The 22,316-nt window shown below is 40.7% G+C and overlaps 1 protein-coding gene across 2 annotated transcripts in view; it reads left to right on the forward strand.

Moving 5' to 3' along the window:
- KATNAL1 (katanin catalytic subunit A1 like 1) overlaps nt 1–22,316 on the forward strand; it is a 117,878-nt gene that overhangs the window by 49,832 nt on the left and 45,730 nt on the right. For both annotated transcript variants that reach the window (XM_081083605.1, XM_081083604.1), the window contains exon 5: nt 20,931–21,058. In XM_081083605.1, coding sequence (XP_080939731.1) covers nt 20,931–21,058 — 128 coding nt within the window. The remainder of the gene's footprint in view (nt 1–20,930; nt 21,059–22,316) is intronic.

Below are 22,316 nucleotides of genomic sequence, written 5' to 3' on the forward strand. Positions count from 1 at the left end.
GTGTTTGAATGTTCTTGAGTGTTTTAATGTAGTTGATTTCTAATTTCATGCCATTATGATCTGAGAAGATGCTTGATATGATTTCAGTCTTCTTAAACTTGTAGAGGCTTGTTTTGTGTCCTAACATGTGATCTCTCTTTGTGAATGACCCATGTGTACTTGAGAAGAATGTATATTCTGCAGCTTTGGAATGATATGTTTTATAAATGTCTGTTAAATCCATCTGACTTTAAAGGGTGTCCTATAAAGTCACTATTTTCTTGTCAATTTTTTGTCTGGAAGAACTATCCAGTGAAGTTAGTGGGGTGTTAAAATTCCCTACTGTGTTGTTGTTGATCCCTCCCATAAAGTCCTCTAGAAGTTTTTAAAATATATTTAAGTGCTCCTATGTTGGGTGCATATGTGCTTACCAGGGTTATATCCTCTTGTTGGATCAATCCCTTTAGTATTATGTAGCGACCTTTGTTTCTCTTGTGATGGCCTTCATTTTGAAGTCTATTTTGTCAGATATGAGTATTGCTACCCCAGCTTTTATTTCTTTTCAACTTTCATAGAAAATTTTTTTCTATCCCTTCACTCTCATCCTGTGTGTGTCTTTTGTTCTGAGGTGGGTCTCTTGTAGATAGCATATAATTGGGTCATGTTTTTGTATCCATTCAGCTACACTGTGTCTTTTTTTTGACTGGAGCATTTAATCCATTTACATTTGAGGTTATTATGGGTAAGTACTTATTTATCGCCATTTTCTTTCTTTCTTTCTTTCTTTCTTTCTTTCTTTCTTTCTTTCTTTCTTTCTTTCTTTCTTTCTAATTAAATCTTTATTGTTCAGATTATTACAGTTGTTCCTCTTTTTCCCCCCCATAGCTCCCCTCCACCTGATTCCCACCCCACACTCTGCCCTCCCCCCTTCCCCCACTGTCCTCATCCATAGGTGTACGATTTTTTTCCAGTCTCTTCTCCCACGCCCAACATCCCTTTCCCCCCAAGAGTTGTCAGTCCACTCCCTTTCTATGCCCCTGGTTCTATTATATTCACCAGTTTATTCTGTTCATCAGATTATTTATTCACTTGATTTTTAGATTCACTTGTTGATAGATATGTATTTGTTGTTCATAATTTTTATCTTTACCTTTTTCTTCTTCCTCTTCTTAAAGGATACCTTTCAGCATTTCATTTAATACTGGTTTGGTGGTGATGAACTCCTTTAGCTTTTTCTTATCTGTGAAGCTCTTTATCTGACCTTCAATTCTGAATGATAGCCTTGCTGGGTAAAGTAATCTTGGTTGTAGGTTCTTGCTATTCATCACTTTGAATATTTCTTACCACTCCCTTCTGGCCTGCATATTTTCTATTGAGAAATCAGCTGACAGTCGTATGGATACTCCCGTGTAGGTAACTAACTGTTTTTCTCTTGCTGATTTTAAGATTCTCTCTTTGTCTTTTGCTCTTGGCATTTTAATTATGATGTGTCTTGGTGTGGTCCTCTTTGGATTCCTTTTGTTTGGAGTTCTGTGCACTTCTTGGACTTGTAAGTCTATTTCTTTCACCAGGTAGGGGAAGTTTTCTGTCATGATTTCTTCAAATAGGTTTTCAATATCTTGCTCTCTCTCTTCTTCTGGCACCCATATAATTCGGATGTTGGTACACTTGAAGTTGTCCCAGAGGCTCCTTACACTATCTTCATATTTTTAGATTCTTTTTTCTTTTTGTTTTTTTCCGGTTGGGTGTTTTTTTCTTCTTCGTATTTCAAATCTTTGACTTGATTCTTGCGATCCTCTAGTCTGCTGTTGGATCTCTGTATAATATTCTTTATTTCAGTCAGTGTATGCTAAATATCTAGTTGGTCCTTTTTCATATCCTCGAGGATCTCACTAGATTTAACGAGGGTCTCACCAAATTTATTGGCGGTTTCTAGAAAATTCTTGAAAAACCTTATAACCGTGGTTTTGAACTCTATATCCAGTAGTTTGCTTTCCTCCATTTCTGTCATTTGTGACCTGTTTCTTTATCTCCACATTTTGGCTGCTTCCCTGTGTTGATAGAGTGGCTTTCTGTGCTAGGTGTCCAATAGGGCCCAGTGGCTCAGCCTCCCCAATTACCTGAGGTGGATACTCTTGGTGAACCCCTTTGTGGGCTTTGTGCACAGTCTTGTTTTAGTTAAGCCTTGATTGTTGTAGATATCACTGGGAGGAATTGACCTCCAGGCCAATTGTCTGTGAGAATCAGCTGTGTCTACGGTGGGAGAACTTCTGTGCTGAAGACACCCTTCTGGGGCAAGACTTGCTTCAGTGGGGCTTTGGTGCTCACTGAGTCTGCCCCTTGAGTGTGTCCCTTATGGATCTGAGGAGTTGTAATCTGGATGGTCCCCCTCTGACCACTGGGTACACTGGCTCTTGGATCTCTAAGGAGGTGCTAATTTAGCCTCTGCCTGAGGCTACCCAGCAGGAGCTACAGAGAGATCTGCAGGTTCCTCTTCCTTGTTTGGGGTTTGGAGGTGCCCAGATGAGGCCCAGTTGTGAAGCAATGCAAGCTGCTGTGGGGCCTGGGACCTTGGGCCTTCTTTTGGATGTTCTGGGTCTCTCTGACCCAGCTGCAGTTTGTTAGGTAATTTTAGATTGCAAAGGGCCAGGCCATTCATATGCAAAAGCCTCTGCTCGCAGCTTGGGTAGGGTGGGGTCTCAGAGAATCAACAGGGCAGAGAAAACAGCTATGGCTGATCCTCAGCCCTACCCTAAGAGGTCCCAGATTTCAGTGTCCCGCAGTAATCACTGCAAGCACCTCTGAGAGAAAGCCGCCCACAAGTTCCGCCCGATGCCAGACAGTCCAGTTTCTCCCTGTATGAGTCTGGGTCCCCAGAGACTCGCCCGGAACTGGAGTTCAGAGCTTGTATCTCCCTCCCAATTGAAAAAGACAATCACATCCTCAGTTGCCAGCCCTTTCCGCATGCATGCCTCCGTACCTCTGCACTTTAATTCCGCACCTCCTCTGAGTCTCAGTGTGCTTTTCTCTTTCCTTTTAGTTGTAGAATTTCCACTCAGCCAGCCTTCCAGTGGTTCTGGGTGATGTCCGTTTTGTCTTTTAGTTGTATTTGTGAAGGGATTGTGCAAGGCAGCAATTTCAGGTGTTTACCTATGCCACCATTTTGGTTTCTCATTTATCGCCATTTTAATTCTATTTACCTATGTTTCTCTCTCTCTCTCTCTCTCTCTCTCTCTCTCTCTCTCTCTCTCTCCTCATTATAGCAGTTCCTTTAGCTTTTCTTGCAGTGTTGGTTAGGTGGTTATAAACTCCTTTAGCCTTTTTGTCTGGGAAGCTCTTTATTTCACCATCTATTTTCAATGATTGCCTTCGTTGGATATAGTAATCTTGGTTCCAGACCCTTGCTTTTCATTACCTTGAATACTTCATGCCATTCCATTCTGGCCTGTAGAGTTTCTAATGAGAAATTATCTGACAGCCTTATGGGAGCTCCTTTGAAGGTAATAAATTGCTTTTCTTTTGCTCCTTTAAGAGTCTCTCTTTATCTTTAATTTTTGGCATGTTAATTATGATGTGTCTTGGCATGAGGAAACCTGTTTGCCTTCTTTTTGCTTGGGACTCTCTATGCCTCCTGTACTTGTGTGACTTTTTCTTTCACCTAGTTAGGGAAGTTTTCTGCCATTATTTCTTTAAACACATTTCCTACCCCTTGCTCACTTTCTTCTCCTTAAGGCATACCTATTACGTGAATATTGTTACATTTCATGTTGTTCCACAGCTCCTTTAAGCTGTCTTCCTGGTTTTTAATTTTTTTTTCCTTTTTGGTTCTCTGATTGAGTGATTTTTTTTCTACCCTGTTTTCTAATTCACTTATTTGATCCTCAACTTTCCCTAATCTGCTGTGTATTCCTTCCACTGTGTTCTTTATTAGGATTCTGTCATTTTTCATAGTTACTATATATTTTTTTCATGCTTTTGAGCACCTTTACCATCATGATTCTGAACTTTATGTCTGATAAATTTCTTATCTCCATTTCATTTAGCTCTTCTGGAGAATTCTCTTGTTCTTTCATTTGGGGGTTGGTTTTTATGTCTCTCCATTTGGCTTCCTGTTTGAGTTCATGACTATGTATTAGGTATATCTGCTATGCCTCCCAATCTCTAGTGCAAGACAATGTCTAATGCTGTTTCTGACTAATTAGATTAGACAAATACTCTTAAGTCTCCAGAGACCATCCTCTGACTGCAGACTGATTGTATTCAGCCTTGAGTTAGCCTCAGGCTATGTCCACATGTGGGGGGAGAGATTTTCTAACAGGGTGGTTGGTTGTTATTTTCAGTCTCTTAATGGGCCTTAGAACAGGGGTGGGCAAACTTTTTGACTCAAGGGCCACAATGGGTTCTTAAACTGGACCGGAGGGCTGGAACAAAAGCATGGATGGAGTGTTTGTGTGAACTAATATAAATTCAAAGTAAACATTATTACATAAAAGGGTACGGTCTTTTTTTTTTTTAGTTTTATTCATTTCAAACGGGCTGGATCCGGCCCGCGGGCCGTAGTTTGCCCATGGCTGGCCTTAGAAACACCACAGGGTGTAGCAAGTAGTTTTCCAATAGGGTGGGGCAACTGCCTTCCACCCAGGCAAAAAAACATTTCTCCCGGTATATCCCTGGATCCTTTCATGTTACTGCCCCAGTGAGAGAGTGAGTCTGAGTAAGCCCGTGCACTGCCTCTTTAAGAGGGACTTCCTGAGCCTCTGTCAGCCTCCATGTCACTCAGCCACACTCCCTGCTGGTTGTTATTGTCCGAAGTTATGGGAATTCTCTTCCTGGTCCTAGAACCCTGGACTGATGGGTTTGGTGTGGAACTGGGAACCCCTTGCTGTTCACGGGAGGCCTCCTCAGCCAATATATTTCTCCTGATTAAAAACACACCACACGTGGATATCAGTGGGTATCAGACCAGCTCGTTCTGTGCCTCTACCCCTCTTACCAGTCTTGATGTGCTTTCTTCTTTACTTCTCTATTTGTAGGACTTACATTCAGCCAAATTTCTGGTGGTTCTGATGGTTGTTCTGTACTTTAGTTGTAATTTTTTTTTAATTTATTGCTTAAAGTATTACAAAGGGTATTACATATGTGTCCATTTTATCCCCCCGCCCTAGACAGTCCCCTAGCCTCCCCTATCCCCCAATGTCTTATGTCCACTGGTTATGCTTATATGCATGCATACAAGTCCTTTAGTTGATCTCTTACCCCCCTACCTCCTGCCCCCCAACCCTCCCCGGCCTTCCCGCTGCAGTTTGACAATCTGTTTGAGGCAGCTCTGCCTCTGTATCTATTATTGTTCAAAAGTTTATAATGGTTTCTATTATCCATGAATGAGTAAGATCATGTGGTATTTCTCCTTCATTGACTGGCTTATTTCACTTAGCATAATGCTCTCCAGTTCCATCCATGACGTTGCAAATGGTAAGAGTTCCTTCTTTTTTACAGCAGCATAGTATTCCATCGTGTAGATGTACCACAGTTTTCTAATCCATTCATCTACTGATGGGCACTTAGGCTGTTTCCAGATCTTAGCTATGGTGAATTGTGCTGCTATGAACATAGGGGTGCATATATCCTTTCTGATTGGTGTTTCTGGTTTCTTGGGATATATTCCTAGGAGTGGGATCACAGGGTCAAATGGGAGTTCCATTTTCAGTTTTTTAAGGAAACTCCATACTGTCTTCCATAGTGGCTGCACCAGTCTGCATTCCCACCAGCAGTGCACAAGTGTTCCTTTTTCTCCACATCCTCTCCAGCACTTGTCGTTTGTTGATTTGTTGATGAAAGCCAGTCTGACAGGTGTGAGATGGTACCTCATTGTTGTTTTGATTTGCATCTCTCGGATGATTAGTGACTTTGAGCATGTTTTCATATGTCTCTTGGCTTTCTGAATGTCCTCTTTTGAAAGGTGTCTATTTAGGTCCTTTGCCCATTTTTTGATTGGATTGTTTATCTTCCTTTTGTTGAGTTGTATGAGTTCCCTATAAATTTTGGAGATTAGGCCCTTATCAGATATGACATTGGCAAATATGTTTTCCCACACAATGGGTTTTCTCGTTGTTTTGTTGATGGTTTCTTTTGCTGTGCAGAAGCTTTTTATTTTGATGTAGTCCCATTTGTTCATTTTCTCTTTTGTTTCAAGTGCCCTAGGAGCTGTATCAGTGAAGAAATTGCTTTGGCATATGTCTGAGATTTTGTTGTCTTTGGATTCTTCTAGAATTTTTATGGTTTCCTGTCGTACATTTAAGTCCTTTATCCATTTTGAGTTTATTTTTGTGTATGGTGTAAGTTCGTGGTCTAGTTTCATTTTCTTGCATATATCTGTCCAATTTTCCCAACACCTTTTATTGAAGAGACTATCTTGGCTCCATTGTATGTTCTTGCCTCCTTTGTCAAATATTAATTGAGCATATTGGTTTGGGCCGATTTCTGGGCTCTCTATTCTATTCCATTGATCTATATGCCTATTCTTGTGCCAGTACCAGGCAGTTTTGAGAACAGTGGCTTTGTAATACAACTTAATATCTGGTATTGAGATCCCACCTACTTTGGTCTTTTTCAGGATTGCTGTAGCTATTCGAGGTCTTTTTTTATTCCAGATGAATTTTTGGAGAGTTCGTTCTAGATCTCTGAAGTATGCCGTTGGTATTTTAATGGGAAGTGCATTGAATTTATAGATTGCTTTGGGTAGTATGGACATTTTAATGATGTTGATTCTACCAATCCATGAACACGGTATGTTCTTCCATCTGTTTATGTCTTCCTCTATATCTTTTTTCAACGTCCTGTAGTTTTCTGAGTAGAGGTCTTTTACCTTTTTAGTTAAGTTTATTCCTAGGTAGCTTAATTTTTTTGGTGCGATGGTAAACGGGATTGTTTTTATAATCTCTCTTTCTGAAAGTTCACTATTGGTGTATAGAAATGCCTCAGATTTCTTGGGGTTAATTTTGTATCCTGCTACATTGCCAAATCCATGTATTAAGTCTAGTAGCTTTTTGATGGAGTCTCTAGGGTTCTGTATGTATAATATCATGTCGTCTGCAAATAAGGACAGTTTTACTTCCTCTTTTCCAATTTGAATGCCTTTTATTTCTTCTTCTTGCCGAATTGCAATGGCTAACACTTCCAGTACTATGTTGAACAGGAGTGGTGAGAGGGGGCATCCCTGTCTTGTTCCTGTTCTTAGGGGAAACGGTGTTAGTTTTTGTCCATTGAGTATGATGTTGGCTGTGGGCCTGTCATATATGGCTTTTATTATGTTGAGGTATGATCCTTCTACTACCACCTTGCTGAGAGCTTTTATCAAAAATGGGTGTTGAATTTTGTCAAATGCTTTTTCTGCATCAATTGATATGACCATGTGGTTTTTTTCTTTCAATTTGTTTATGTGATGTATCACGTTTATTGATTTGCGGATATTGTACCATTCTTGCATCCCTGGGATAAATCCTACTTGGTCATGGTGTATGATTTTCTGATGTACTGCTGGATCCGATTTGCTAAGATTTTGTTGAGGATTTTGGCATCTATGTTCATGAGGGATATTGGCCTGTAATTCTCTTTCATTGTGTTGTCTTTACGTGGTTTTGGTATTAGGGTGATGCTGGCTTCATAGAATGAGCTTGGAAGTGTTCCTTCCTCTTGAATTTTTTGTAGTAGTCTGAGGAGGATAGGTTTTAGTTCTTCCTTGAATGTTTGGTAAAACTCCCCTGTGAAGCCGTCTGGTCCTGGGCTTTTGTTTGCTGGAAGCTTTTTGATGACTGCTTCAATTTCTTCCATAGTTATTGGCCTGTTGAGATTTTTAGATTCTTCCTGATTGAGTTTTGGAATGTTGTATTTTTCTAGGAATGTGTCCATTTCCTCCAGGTTGTCTAGTTTGTTGGAGTAGAGCTGTCCATAGTATTTTTTAACAATCATTTGTATTTCTGTGGCGTCTGTTGTTATTTCGCCTCTATCATTTCTGATTTTGTTTATTTGGGTCCTCTCTCTTTGCTTCTTGGTGAGTCTGGCTAGAGGTTTGTCAATCTTGTTTATCCTTTCAAAGAACCAGCTCTTGGTCTCATTGATTTTCTGTATTGTTTTTTTGGTCTCTATGTCATTTATTTTTGCTCTAATCTTTATTATCTCCTTCCTTCTGCTCACTCTGGGGTTTTCTTGTTGCTCTCTTTCTAATTCTTTGAGTTGTAGAGTTAGCTGATTTACTACCATTTTTTCTTGTTTTTTGAGATAGGCCTGTAGAGCTATAAACTTCCCTCTCAGGACTGCTTTCATTGTGTCCCATAGGTTTTGGATTGTTGTGTTTTCATTGTCATTAGTTTCCAGGATGTTTTGAATTTCTTCTTTGATTTCATTGGTAACCCAATCAATATTTAATAGCATGCTATTCAGCTTCCAGGTGTTTGAGTATTTTGGGTTGTTTTTATTGTAGTTTATTTCTAATATTATGCCATCGTGGTCTGCGAAGACGCTTTTTATGATTTCAATCTTCTTGAATTTGGGGATACTTTGCTTGTGACCCAATATATGGTCTATTTTTGAATATGTCTTATGAGCATTTGAGTAGAATGTATATTCCCTGGCTTTGGGGTGAAGTGTTCTGAAGATGTCTGTTAAGTCCATCTGATCTAGTGAGTCATTTAGGATTGCTGTTTCTTTGCTGATTGTTTGTCTAGAGGATTTATCCAGTGTTGTCAGTGGTGTATTAAAGTCCCCGACTATGATTGTATTGTTGTCGATCTCTCCTTTGATATCTTCCAGGAGTTTTTTTTGTGAATTTGGGTGCTCCTGCATTGGGTGCATATATGTTTACCAGAGTTATATCTTCTTGTTGTATTGATCCCTTTAGTATTATGAAGTGGCCTTCCTTATCTCTTGTTATGGCCTTCACTTTGAGGTCTATTTTGTCCGATATAAGTATTGCTACCCCAGCTTTCTTTTCCTTTCCATTTGCCTGAAAGATATTTTTCCATCCTTTCACTTTCAGTCTGTGTGAGTCCCTTCTAATGAGGTGGGTTTCTTGTAGACAGCAGATGTATAGGTCATGTTTTTTTATCCATTCAGCCACTCGATGTCTTTTGTTTGGAGCATTTAGTCCGTTTACGTTTAAAGTTATTATTGAAAGGTACTTGTTTGTAGCCATTTCTGTTTTTGTGTGGCTGTTTTCTTTCTTTGCTTTTTATTTCTTATTTTTATACCAGTCCCTTTAGCATTCCTTGCATTGCTGGCTTGGTGGTGATAAACTCCCTTAGCCTTTTTTTGTCTGTGAAGCTTCTTATTTCCCCTTCAAGTTTGAATGATAGCCTTGCTGGATAGAGTATTCTTGGATTCAGACCTTTGCTTTGCATCACTTTGTAAATTTCTGTCCATTCTTTTCTGGCCTGATGTGTTTCTGTTGAGAAATCATTTGACAATCTAATGGGAGATCCCTTGTATGTAACTTTCCGTCTCTATCTTGCAGCCTGTAAGATTCTCTCTTTGTCCTGAACATTTGCCATGGTAATTATGATGTGTCTTGGTTTGGGTCTTTTCGGGTTCACCTTGTTTGGGACTCTCTGGGCTTGTGTGACTTTTTTCTTCCCCACCTCAGGGAAGTTTTCTGATATTATTTCTTCTAATAGGTTTTCTAATCCTTGTTCATCCTTCTGTTGTTCTGGTACCCCTATTATTCGTATGTTGTTTCGTTTCATGTTGTCCCAAAGCTCCCTTAGGCTCTCCTCCTGTCTTTTAATTTTTTTCTCCAATTGCAGTACATTTTGGGTGTGTTTTGCTTCCTTGTCTTCTAATTCACTAATTCGGTCCTCCGCTTCTCCTAGTCTACTGTTGATACTTTCAATGGAGTTTTTCATTGCAGCTATATCACTCTTCATTTCTTCTTGGGTCTTACTTAAGTTGTTGATTTTTTCATCTGTTTCTTCTAGCTTCTTCCATATGTTATCGATTTTTTCATCTGTTTCTTCTTGCTTCTTGCAGAGGTTGTCGATTTTTTCCTCCATCCGGTTTATGCACTCTAGGACCCTTATTCTGAATTCTTTGTCTGTCATGTTGCATGCCTCTGTATTACTTAGCTGCTTTTCTGGAGAGTCCTCCTTCTCTTTCCTTTGGGGGTTTCTTTGTCTACCCATGTTTGATCTCACTGACATATCTATACGTTGAGTCGTTCAGTGCTTGTTCCCTTGGTGGTAGTGACTCCTTGGTCTGTGGTTGCTCTTCGGGCGGTTGCGCTAGCAGCTGCTCTTCAGTTGGCAGCAGCTCCTCTGGTGGGTGCTGTTCACAGCAGTGGTGGCTCTTCTGGCTGGTGGGGCGAGGTTTCACGTACAGCTGCTGTTCCTCAGCAGAGGGTGTTGGTGCTCAGGAGGTTGCTGTTGCTAGGAGCTGCTGCGTTGATTTAAAGGCACAAAATACAACACAACAAGGCACCACGTACCAGGCACTATACACAAATATATTCACAATATTAATAACCCCAAATAAAGGTGACCACCTGAATTAAGAGAATTAGGGGATAAGGAAGAAGGAAGAGAAAAAGATAAAAGAGAAAAAAGAAAAGAAAAGTAGGGACCAAAAAAAGGAGTGCAAAAATGAAATTGGGAAAAAGGAGGGGGGAAAATAAAAGCGAGAAAAGAAAAGAAAAGAAAAAAAAAGAGCGAAAAGAGAGAATGAAGTGGAAGAGGGGAAGAGACTTTTTTATATGAGGAGAATACTCCTATAGAACAGCCATTAATCCCAACAAATTCCAGCAACAGCTCCCTGGAGATGAATGCAAACTAGAAACAACCAATAATATAACGATGAAAATAGAATGGAGAACACTAATCCCAAAACAAAATAAAGAGAAAATAAAATGGCACTTTAAAAAAAATGGTAAAATGGTAGCAGTAATAATACTGGTTAAAAATAAGAAGGTAGTAATTAAAAGGGTAAAATCAGGTGATGGAAAAAAGAAGAAAAAAAAAAGAAAAAAAAAGAAGAAAAGAAAAAAAAAGAAAAAAAATTGGTTTCTTAGTTAAAAGGTGAAAAAAGAAAAAAAATTGCAGTAGTGAAGGTCCTTCGGTTCTTCTGTTCCTCAGTGTGGCTCGCCTTAGACCTGCCAGGTATTCAGGAGAGTGTTGAGTTTCCCTGCGATACACTGTTCCTCTGTGTTGTAAACCACAGTCCTTATTTTAAAGCAAGCCGCATTTGTTTCCCAGACTGCCTTATTTTGTGTTTAGCAAAGAGTCAGTTTGTGGGTCAGCCTCTGGGTGGCAGTGTTCTGGGGTTGGCCTCTGAGGCTATAGGGCCTCTCTGTCCAGTGGAAGTTCACTGCCCAGAGCTGGCTGCGCAATAGTTAGTTACTGGCGCTGTGTTGTTGCTGGGATTGAAAATCCCTCCATAGGCCTGACCCTGTTAACTCGCAGGGACTGATCAGGTTATTTTAATCCTTGATCTCCTACAGGGTGGAATCTGGGTGTGGCTGTGCTCCTTGCCTGGGGGCTGGGGGGAGGAGTCTCACTCTCCCGAGAGAATGGCTGCCCCAGTCCTGGGCTCAGGGGTGTCTCAGCACTCAATTCGCTGCCACCTCTCCCGGCCCCCCCTCTCTCCTCAGTCTCTCCCCAGATTCCACTCCTCCGCACACTCTCCCTCTCTTCAGCACAGGTGAGTGTCTGTATCCGAAATGTCCCATGAACAGGATTCAGTGAAAACAAACAAACAAACGCCGACCGCGGAAACGGGAAAGGCTTGGTTTCTGTAAGCTTCTTCTCTTACCGGGACTGCATGGTCTGGTCAGCTCTTCAGGCTGTCCCCTTTAGGCTCAGTCCTCTGTGATCACAGAACCCAGCTCTCAATTCCCCTGGCGGCGCCAGGAATCCCGCGGTTCTCCTTTCCCCTGTCAGGGGCTGTGCCTGTCCCAAGGGACGCGGCTGTCTGCCACGTGGTCTCCCTCCGACTCTCTGGGCTCAGAGGTCTGGCAAACTTTCCTGCCCAAATCCCTGTTTTTTTTACCTTTCCAGAGGAGTTCTGCTCTTTCCGGCTGCAAACTGTCTCACCAGCTGAGCAATTTCGCCAATTCGGGGTGGATGTTACTAGTTTCAGCTGCTCACTCCATTTGCTCCGGGACACAAACTGGGACGCGTCTGCCTATACCGCCGCCATCTTCACTCTCTCCCTTTAGTTGTAATTTTGATGTGGTTTGGGAGGATGCAGTACTGCCATCTCACTTCTAACATGCATATTTTTAATTTAAAAAGGATAGTCTATGAGATATTAGTTGTCAGAAGGAATGTTTTTCTATTGTTACCAAAAATAAATTTAATTCATTCAACTCTGATTCTTGAGTATTTTTAAGACTTTGTCTTTATGGTTAATTAACTCTTAGTGAAATGAGCTGTGCTTTTATGGTCTTATGATTAAAGCTGTGTATGTTTTTAAATGGAATTCAAATTAAAGTTTGATAAATTATATTCAGAGACTTAATTTAAAATTATCAAACTTACAGGACTTCATTTCATTAAATTACATATAGCAAACATCCATTTTTGAATACTTTCCTTCTCATGACTAAGTCTAGGGATGTGTGAAATGGAGGGGTGTTGTAGACTCGATTGGAGTATTCTTTAAGAGCTGTTGTTTGGTGATTATACACATACTGACTAAAACTCTTTATTATTATTAAAGGAAAGTGCACAAACTATAAGGAAAGTGCATAAATTATAAGGGTACTATTTGATGAATGGTCATCCAACCATTAGTATACTGGGAAATTTAATAATAGCTTTTCCAAAAAATTAAAAATAAGGTGTGTATGTGTATATACACACAAATACATATTCACACACAAGTGTATTATAAATTTGACTGATACTGAGGATTTGCAGCATGTAATTTACAAATAAGAAAATGTAGAATACTCTTTATTGTAAGTGTTATAAAGTCAGTGGACTCTCAGAGTGCCTTTGCTCAATTCTTGTATCTATAGCCAGCTTGTGGCTACAATGGAAAGATGAATAGGAATGTAGTTTGACATGAATGCTGGTTGATAATTTGTTTTTGTTAATGAGTAAGATGAAAGTAAAACAACAGAAACATTTTGGAACTTCACTCATATTTCAACAATTTTGATGAATCAGATAATTTTCAAATACTGGAAAAATAATTCCTTAATTTTTTGTGCTATTTACAGTGTAACAACTATAGAAATGAAACACTTTTAAGTTCATCTGTGTTATTAACATTTTCCTCAATTACTTTCTTGAGACTAGACAGTTAACAAGAAATCAAACCCTGATTTGTAGTGTTTTCTGTTTCCTATGGTTTAAATACTTCCACTATGACTCATTTCAGGCTACCCACCTGATGTCACTGAACTTGATTGAGATGAGATGGGCAGAAGCCTACCGTTCTGTAGTGTTTCCACCATAATGATGCAATAGATTAAAGTAACCTCACATACATAGGTAATCATTAAATAATGAGAAGTGAAGAGTTATGACTATTACCTTTGTATTTATTTATTTATTTAATTGATTTCAGAGAGGAAGGAAGAGGGAGGGAGGGAGGGAGGGAGGGAGAGAGAGAGAGAGAGAGAGAGAGAGAGAGGAGAGAAACATCAATGATGAGAGAGAATCATTGATCAGCTGCCTCCTCCATGCCCCCCAACTGGGGATTGAACCCGCAACCCGGGCATGTGCCTTGACCAGAATCAAACCTAGGACCCTTCAGTCTGCAGGCCGACACTCTAGCCACTGAGCCATACTGGCTAGGGCTATTACCTTTGTTTTTAATATAATTTAGTCCAAGTTGGTGTAATTTAATTTTTATTAAATTTACAGCTGGCTCTCAAAATTCCTGAAAATTTAATAATAGTTCTTACAAACCAGTAAGAATCAGCTTGAGCACAGCAATGCATGTAACCCACTGTAACTATTGTGTAATCTATGTAACTGTCATTCAGAGATCAAGAACAGAGCACTTAGCTCCTCAGAAACCATATTCATGGTCTTTTTGGATCCCCGCCACTTTCCTCCCCAAAGTAATCACTATTTTGCCACTTCTTTCCAAAGGTAACCACTATTCTGATTTCTGATACCATAAATTAGTTGTGCCTATTTTGAAACTTGGTGTACAGTTCAGTTAAGTATTTCTTTTTGATATGGCTTTTTGCTCAACATATGTTGATGATTCTTCCATGTTGTTGCATGTATCTGAAATTTGTTTATTTTCATTAATATGCAGTATTATGCCACAGTTAAATTTGTTTCACTGTTAGTGGATATTTGGATTGCTTTTAGTTTGGAACTATTATTAGTAATGTTGCTTTGGATAGCTTTATACTTCTCCTTCGGTGTGTATGTGTGAGCATTTCTAGTGAGCATATATGTACAAGTGCAATAGATGGCTCATAGGATATGTATATGTTAAACTTCAGTAGATAACACCAGATAGTTTTCCAAAATGTCCTTACAAATTTACACTCATATTTGCAGAGTATGAAACTTCTAGTTGCTCTACATCCTCACCAGTATTTGATAATGTCTGTTTCTCGTGGGTGTAATCATATCTCATGGGTGTAATCATATCTCATGTGATTTTACCAGCATATTAACTGATAACCTATGAGTTGAATGTTCTTTTATGATTATTGGCCATTTGTATTTTCAGTGACTCGCTTTTAAGAAATACTTTGTTCTGTCCTTTGGATATTAAATCACTCCACAAATTCTTTCTGATGATAGCTAATTTATGGTGTTGGTTTTTGCTTTACTTGTGTTTTTTTTTACCTTATTGTATTAGATTACAGTAATAGTTACTTGCTGTTTTGTCCCTAATTGTTTTACTTATTTATATATTGTGTTCCCTAACATGGATATGTGCCTTATGAGCTCAGGGGTTTTTGTCTGTCTGGGTCATAGTTCTTCCCCAGTACTTAGAATAGTGCCTGGCCCATAGAAAGCATTTGTAAATATTGCTGAAAGACCACATATATCGATAAGTATGCGGAATGCTATGAATTAATTATTTCAGCATAAATGTATTTTGTATTAACACTTCAGGGCAGGGCACAACACTGAAATTAGGAAGCACCATTCTACATTTATCAACCTATTGTGTTTTTTTGTAAAATAATGAAGTATCAAAGTGGGATGCAGTTTAGAGATCTTGTCTGACTTTTCCTGTGTGTGCTTCTCACGCTGGGGTAGGAGTAGCTCACAGTGTGCCGCAGGATGTCATTGTGTACCAGGTGGTTAAAAGCACTGATTCTGGAGACAGACTGCCTAGGATCTAGCTGTGCGTCCTGGAGTAATTTACTTATCCTCTCTGAACGTTAGTTTTCTCAGCTATGAGATGGAAATAATAAGAACAACTGCCTCATAGAGTACCTGCCTTTAAGATAGTTATGTCAGGTGTTGAGAATCATGCCTGGCACAGAGTGGGCAGTGTACAACTGTTAGCTATGGGGGAACTAACTCAGACATGATACGAATACAGATCACTTCTTAAAAAGAAAAGTGAGATTTTCAAGAAATTTTGCACGTGCTTTGGGCTATTGAATTCAAAAAACAGATGAATAAGTGGGCAAGTGGAGGCAGTGGCTTTATGGAAAGAACCAAAGGTCAGCTATAATTAAGGCTGTACATCGCTAGTTAGAAATAAAAACCACTGTGGGACACAGTTTTTATTACTAACTAGCCTGAAATTCTGAAGGTGGGTAACACTACACAACAAAAGAGATGACTTTTGTTGGACAGAACTCATTGTTAGAAAATACTTTCTTCTGCTGATCTGAAATTTACTTCATCTGTTGCTTTATATTGGCCTGGTTCTTTCCTTTGGAGGAATCTATATATATAAAAGCCAAGCGACCAGAACACTGGAATGACTGGAATGACTGGTTGCTTTGACGCGCAATGTGGCCCCAATTGGCCCCCTCCTGCCCCCCTCTGATCGGAGGGGGGGCTGGCCGGCCAACTTCCCGAGGCCCCTCCCACCCTGGTCCCTATTGGCGCCCCCACCCCTATCAGCGGCAGGGTCGGCCAGACCCCACCCATGCATGAATTCATGCACCAGGCCTCTAGTATGGAATAAGTAGAGGAAAATAGGTTAGTTGGTTGTTTTGCTTCATTAGCATTTTCTTCTTCAGCTTAAATGTTTCTGGTATCTTTGGTCCTTCTGCGTATGACATGGCTTTGAACCTTTTATCATTCTCCATCCTTCTCTGGGTATAATTTGCTTGTCAATATTTCTCTTAAAGTGCAAGATTTGAGCTAATAACTGGCCACATTGTACTTCATCTGCCAATGAAAGCACACAATAAAAGGCACACAATAAAATGCAAAAACTACTCACATTTTAGGCCAGCTGTGTCATTGACTCTATAATATATTGTATTTCTTGTTAACTTTAGTGTCATTTTTCTCAAACGGAATGATTAAAATACTAATGGATGATCCTTAACAAATCTTTCTTGACACAAGTAATTTAGATAAAACTACTAAAAAGAATCTAAAGTATTTTGCTTAGTGGTTATGTCACTGTTTGATTCCTGGTCAGGGCACATGCCTGGTTTGTGTGCTCGATCCCCAGTGTGGGGAGTGCAGGAGGCAGCCAATCAATGATTCTCTCTCATCATTGATGTTTCTCTTTCTTCCTCTCTGAAATCAATAAAAATAAATAAATATAATAAATAAAATATTTTGCTTTAATGAGAAGAAAGTACACTAGTCTTCATGCTAAATATCAAATTCTTGCCAATGTAGACTTTATTTTCAATTAATGTGAAAACCTAAACAAATAATTCTAAGATCATTTCAGTGACATTGCAATTAGTATTGTTAGTATAAACTGTACAGGTAATATCTTGAGTGAGGTTAGCTTTATTGCCTGAAAAGTGTTTCTTTTATGTACTGTGGTTACTCTAGCTGGTTAACTGCAATCTTGGTTACTTATATTTGAAATCCCTGTTTCGATTTATCCATTTGTTATGCCAGATAACTGTCACCCATTGTGTTGATTTCCCAATGTAAGCAAATTAATTATTTATTTTCAGTTTTCCTAAATTTGTTTATTTAAATAACCTCACCATTTTGGTTTGTAAAAGCCCTTTGAATCCTCTTTGGGCTTAATTTGTATTCATGTCTCATCTCTACCTCTGAGGAACTTTGGATTCTAGGGCCGGTCTGTAGACTGGCTTATTCCTTCATTTCCTGTTCTGTGGATGGAGTGGCCGGCCTTGAGTACAGCAACAGGCTTTATTTATTCACTTCTACTTTTCCTCCCACCCATCTTTCTACGCAGCAGCCGGAGGGTCATGTGAAAATGTAAAGCAAAACAAACAAACAAACAAAAACAAACAAAAAATGTAAAGCAGATCCTGTCATTCCCTTGCTCATCATGTTTCAAAAATTTCCCCATGCACTCAGAGTAAATCCACACCCCTTCCCTGGGCCTATGGGGGCCCAGGTGAGCTGTCTCTGCCTGTCTTTCCAACCTATTCCCTTTAGTCACACTGATCACTCAGCATTTAATAGCACTTCAGCTTATAATTCTATGTGATTTGCTTTTGTTTACTTATTACTTGTTTCTCCCGTTAGATAGATGCTTGATGAGAGCAGATAAGGTGTTTTCATTCACTAATTTAAAACTTAGTGATCAATAAAACGTGCTGGGCATAGATGCTCACGTATTTATTGTTCTTAAAATCCAATGATTCCTCTTACTTTCAGGCAAGTGTCCAGCTGTTCTTTTCCTGTGGCAGTGTTTACAAGTCCTCCCTACCCCACTCGATTATTTATATCAAAATGGCTGTGTGCTAACATTTTTTAAATACTTATTTTTGGTTAGTCTCAAATTATAGTGTCATATGAAGGCTGGTTAAGTCCCAGGTATATTAGTTTCTGTTACATTCATTAGGTTATTTATTTCTAGAAAGCTTTAAAGTGATTACAGAGTGTTCCCACTGATTAGTTTGAATATGACCTTATAGCCTTGGCCTATGTGTATTATAAAATATGATACTAGGCTGAGATTATTTTGAATTCATTGATGTTTTATTTGTTGTATAGGTAAGCCAGAAAATTATTCCTGTAAATAATGTCAATATTGGTGTCTGCCAGCTGAAATAGAAGAATCTTTCTGAAAATTTAGTTTAATATTGTAGCCACGATTCTACCCAGAAACAGTAAATTATTCATTTTTTGGTCAAGTCACTATAATACTGTTTGGTGACTTACCAGATGGCATAAAGAATTAGAACATTTACCAAAGGGAACCATTTAGTCTCCTCTCAACTATGGCTTATCTCTGATGAAGTATCTACGGTAGAAGAGGTTCATCCTATTCTCTCTCCATATTGAGTTTATAAAATTGACTCATTTTTTTCCCATTTTATTTTTGTATTAGACAGTAATAATGAGGCTGAAGCTCTGTGGAGGTACTTGGCTCTGTATACTGAAGCAGTTCTAGTGGCTGAACTGTCTCTGGCAAAGTTTCTTTAAAAAAATTATTGTTATTGCTTTTTAGAGAGAGGAATGGAGAGGGAGAGAGAGAGAGAAATATCAATGTGAGAGCCTCTTGCATACCTTTACATGGGGATCAAGCCCACAACCCTGGCACGTGCCCTGGCCAGGAATTGGACCGGCAACATTTTGGTGCAAAGAATGATGCCCAACCAATGGAGCCACACCAGCCAGGGCTGAGCATGTTTCATTTAAAGTTCTTCACAGTTCAGTCAATCTTGGCAGAACCCTATAGAAACTATAGTATATAATACTTTTTTAAAGCTACCATATTATTAGATAAAGAATTTGGGTAGGTATATTGCTTTAATGGTCTTAATAATACTAATTTAAAAAGGTTCTTTTATCATTGCCATTACAGTGACTTTATGATGTGGCCCAAGGACTTTACTAGGAAGAAACTGAATCCTGAGGGAGTACTTACAGCAACAGGGAAAAAAAAGGCTTTGTGAGATGAAATTTAGACCCAGTTCTTTTGGCCATACACAACCCTCTCTTAAGCTTTAAGCTGGCTCAGCCAGGCATGAAGTGGTCTGATGCTGTGGATAAGGCATGTGTTTGAGGAGTCAGGAAGACCTGAGCTAAAATCTCTACTCTGACATTTAAGAATTGTGAATTTGATTAAGTTACTTAATCTTTTTGAGTCCAAGATAATCTGTAAAAATAAAGATAGTAATACCTAACTTATAGTTGTATTAAATGAGGTAATATATATGAGCTACTTGATATACAGTAGGTTTTCAGTAAACTTTCTTCCTCTGCATTTGCATTCTCAATATTTTCTGGTGGAAATCCCCGGCAGCCACTAATTCAGGGGTATTTTGCAAGGATCATTTTAGTCTTACTTACCTGCAGCTCTCCCCACAAGAATGTAAATTTGAAGAAATGTATAGTAAAGCAGGCCAGTTCATCTGTTTCTGATGAATTAAAAAGGAGAGGATGGCATTTGGGTAATAAGAAAACACTATCTTAAAATAACCAAAAATTATTTTTAAATGATTGTTACACTTTTTATAGCTTAACTAGGGGCCCGGTGCACGAAATTCGTGCACTGGGTGTGTGTGTGGGGGGAGTGTCCCTCAGCCCAGCCTGCCCCCTCTCACATACTGGGAGCCCTCAGGCATTGACCCTCATCACCCTCCAATTGCAGGATCGGCCCCTTGCCCAGGCCTGACACCTCTGACAGAGGCATCAGGCCTGGGCAGGGGACCCTCATTTCCCCCTATCACTGGTTCTGCCCCCAGCCCAGGCCTGATGCCTCTGGCCCAGGCATCAGGCCTGGGCAGGGGACCCCCAGACCCCTCCGATTGCTGGCTCTGCCCCTTGCCCAGGCCTGATGCCTCAGCAAGAGGCGTAGACCCCCATCACCCTCCGATCGCCTGATCGGCCCCTTGCCCAGGCCTGACGCCTCCACGAGAGGTGTCAGGCTTGGACAGGGGACCCCCATCGCCCCCCGATCACTGGCTCTGGCCCCCGCCCAGGCCTGAGGCCTCTGGCCCAGGAATCATGCCTGGGCAGGGGACCCCCATCTCCCTCTGATCGCTTGCTCCACCCCCCGCCCAAGCCTGACGCCTCTGACCCAGGCTTCAGGCCTGGGCAAGGGGACCATCATATCCCCCCAATCCCCGGCTCTGCCCCCCACCCAGGCCTGATGCCTCTGGCCCAGGCATCAGGCCTGGGCGGGGGACCCCCAGCCCCCCGCCCAGGCCTGATGCCTCGGCCAGAGGAGTTGACCCTCATCACCCTCCGATCACCAATCACCGGATCGGCCCTTTGCCCAGGCCTGAGGCCTCCGGCAGAGGTGTCAGGCCTGGGCAGGGGACCCCCAGCTCCCCACGGTTGCAGGCTCTGCTCCTGTCCAGGCCTAACGCCTCTGGCTGAGGCATCCGGCTCGGGCAGAGGGGACCCGCAGCTGCAGTGGCCCTGCGATCGTGGGCTTCGCTTTTCCCAGGCAAGGGACCCCTAGCTCCTGGGACTGCCAGCTTCGACCGTGCCCAGCTCCCATCGCTGGCTCCACCCCTACTTCCTGCTATCACTGGCCAGGGCGGAAAAGGCACCTGATTCTCCGATCATGGCGGGGGGGCAGGGCAAAGGCGGCCCCAGGGCCGCCTTTGCCCTGCCCCCCAGCTCTTAGCTGCCCCCTGGGTTTCCGATCACTGTCAGTGGCAGGGGGCTTCTTCCTGCTTTCCCTTTCGCCTCCCTGCATTGTGCCTACATATGCAAATTAGCCGCCATCTTGTTGGCAGTTAACTGCCAATCTTAGTTGGCAGTTAATTTGCATATAGCCCTGATTAGTCAATGAAAAGGGTAGCGCCGTACACCAATTACCATTTTTCTCTTTTATTAGTGTAGATGATGCCAGTTAAAATTATGTTGTTATTGACTAGTACTTTTTTTTATACCTGTCTCCAGGGAAGAAAAAATATGCAAGATGGTGTGAGTGATGGTGAAATTCCAAAATTCGATGCTGCTGGATATGATAAGGATCTGGTAGAAGCCCTTGAGAGAGATATTGTGTCCAGGAATCTTAGCATTCATTGGTTAGTGTCTTCAGTTCTTGAATTAAAGTAGCAGAGAAGACAAGTTATAGGGTTGGCTTGGTGTGAGTCTTCTCTTTTAACTTTTAATCTTCTGTTTATGACTTCATCCATAATATGACTGTATCGAATTGACAGGACAGTCCTTGTTTCAAAATATAACCAAGACATTTTAACATGTTAATTTGATGACATAACTGACAGAGATTGTTAATTGAATAACATGTTTTAATTAATAACTGGAATGTTATCTGATCACTGATCAAATTTTATGCAATTAGAATTAGAATAATGTTCTTAAGAATCTATATACACTGACTGGCGAGATTATTATGACCACCTGACGTTTGTAGGCACATTAGCCATACTCTGCATCTTATGGGAAGGCCTGTTCGAACACCTTTGCTGTCTGCAGTTACCAAGATAAAACGTCTCCAATTTGCACAGGAACACAAGGATTGGACAGTCAAGCATTGGAAAAAGTCATGTGGTTTGATGAATCACATTTCCAGTTGCATCATGCAGGTGGCAGAGTGAGAATTTGGCGGAAACAGCTTGAAAGCATGCACCCCACATACATGAGTACAATCCTTCAAGCTCGTGGGGGCAGTGTTATGGTTTGGGCATGTTTTCCTGACATGATTTGGGCCCTTTAATTCATGTGGAACAACGTCTGAATAGCACAACGTACCTAAGTATCGTTGCTGATCAAGTTCATCCTATTATATTGATGGCGTATCCCAATGGAGATGGCTTCTTCCAACAAGACAATGCACCATGCCACGGTGCTCATATTGTGCAGGAGTGGTTTCAAGAACATGAGGGAGACTTTACCTTGCTTAGGCGGCCCCCACAAGCACCAGATCTCAATCCAATTGAGCATTTGTGGGGTGAAGTTAAAAGAGCCATCAGGCAGCTGGTTCCACAACCATCAAATCCCACAGAACTGGACAGTCCTATTCATCAGGCATGGTGTCAGATTTGTCGCATCACCTTTCAACATCTTGTGGAGTCAATGCCAAGAAGAATCGCCACAGTATTGAAGGCAAAAGGTGGCCCAACAAAGTACTAATGGGGTGGTCATAATAATCTGGCCACTCACGTGCATATATATCCCACGTTCAAAGGCTGTTAAATCGCGTTGTTTACCCATATCTTCAGAAAAAAAATCAATTCTGTCGTGGTAAACAACCTGCTTCCCTATTTATAATGGTCTGGCCCTCTAGCAACTTCAGCGCAGAATTATAGCTAATTTGCCTAC

The sequence above is a fragment of the Myotis nattereri genome, assembly GCF_964212035.1.
Source record: "Myotis nattereri genome assembly, chromosome: 2".
Classification (NCBI taxonomy): Eukaryota; Metazoa; Chordata; class Mammalia; order Chiroptera; family Vespertilionidae; genus Myotis; species Myotis nattereri.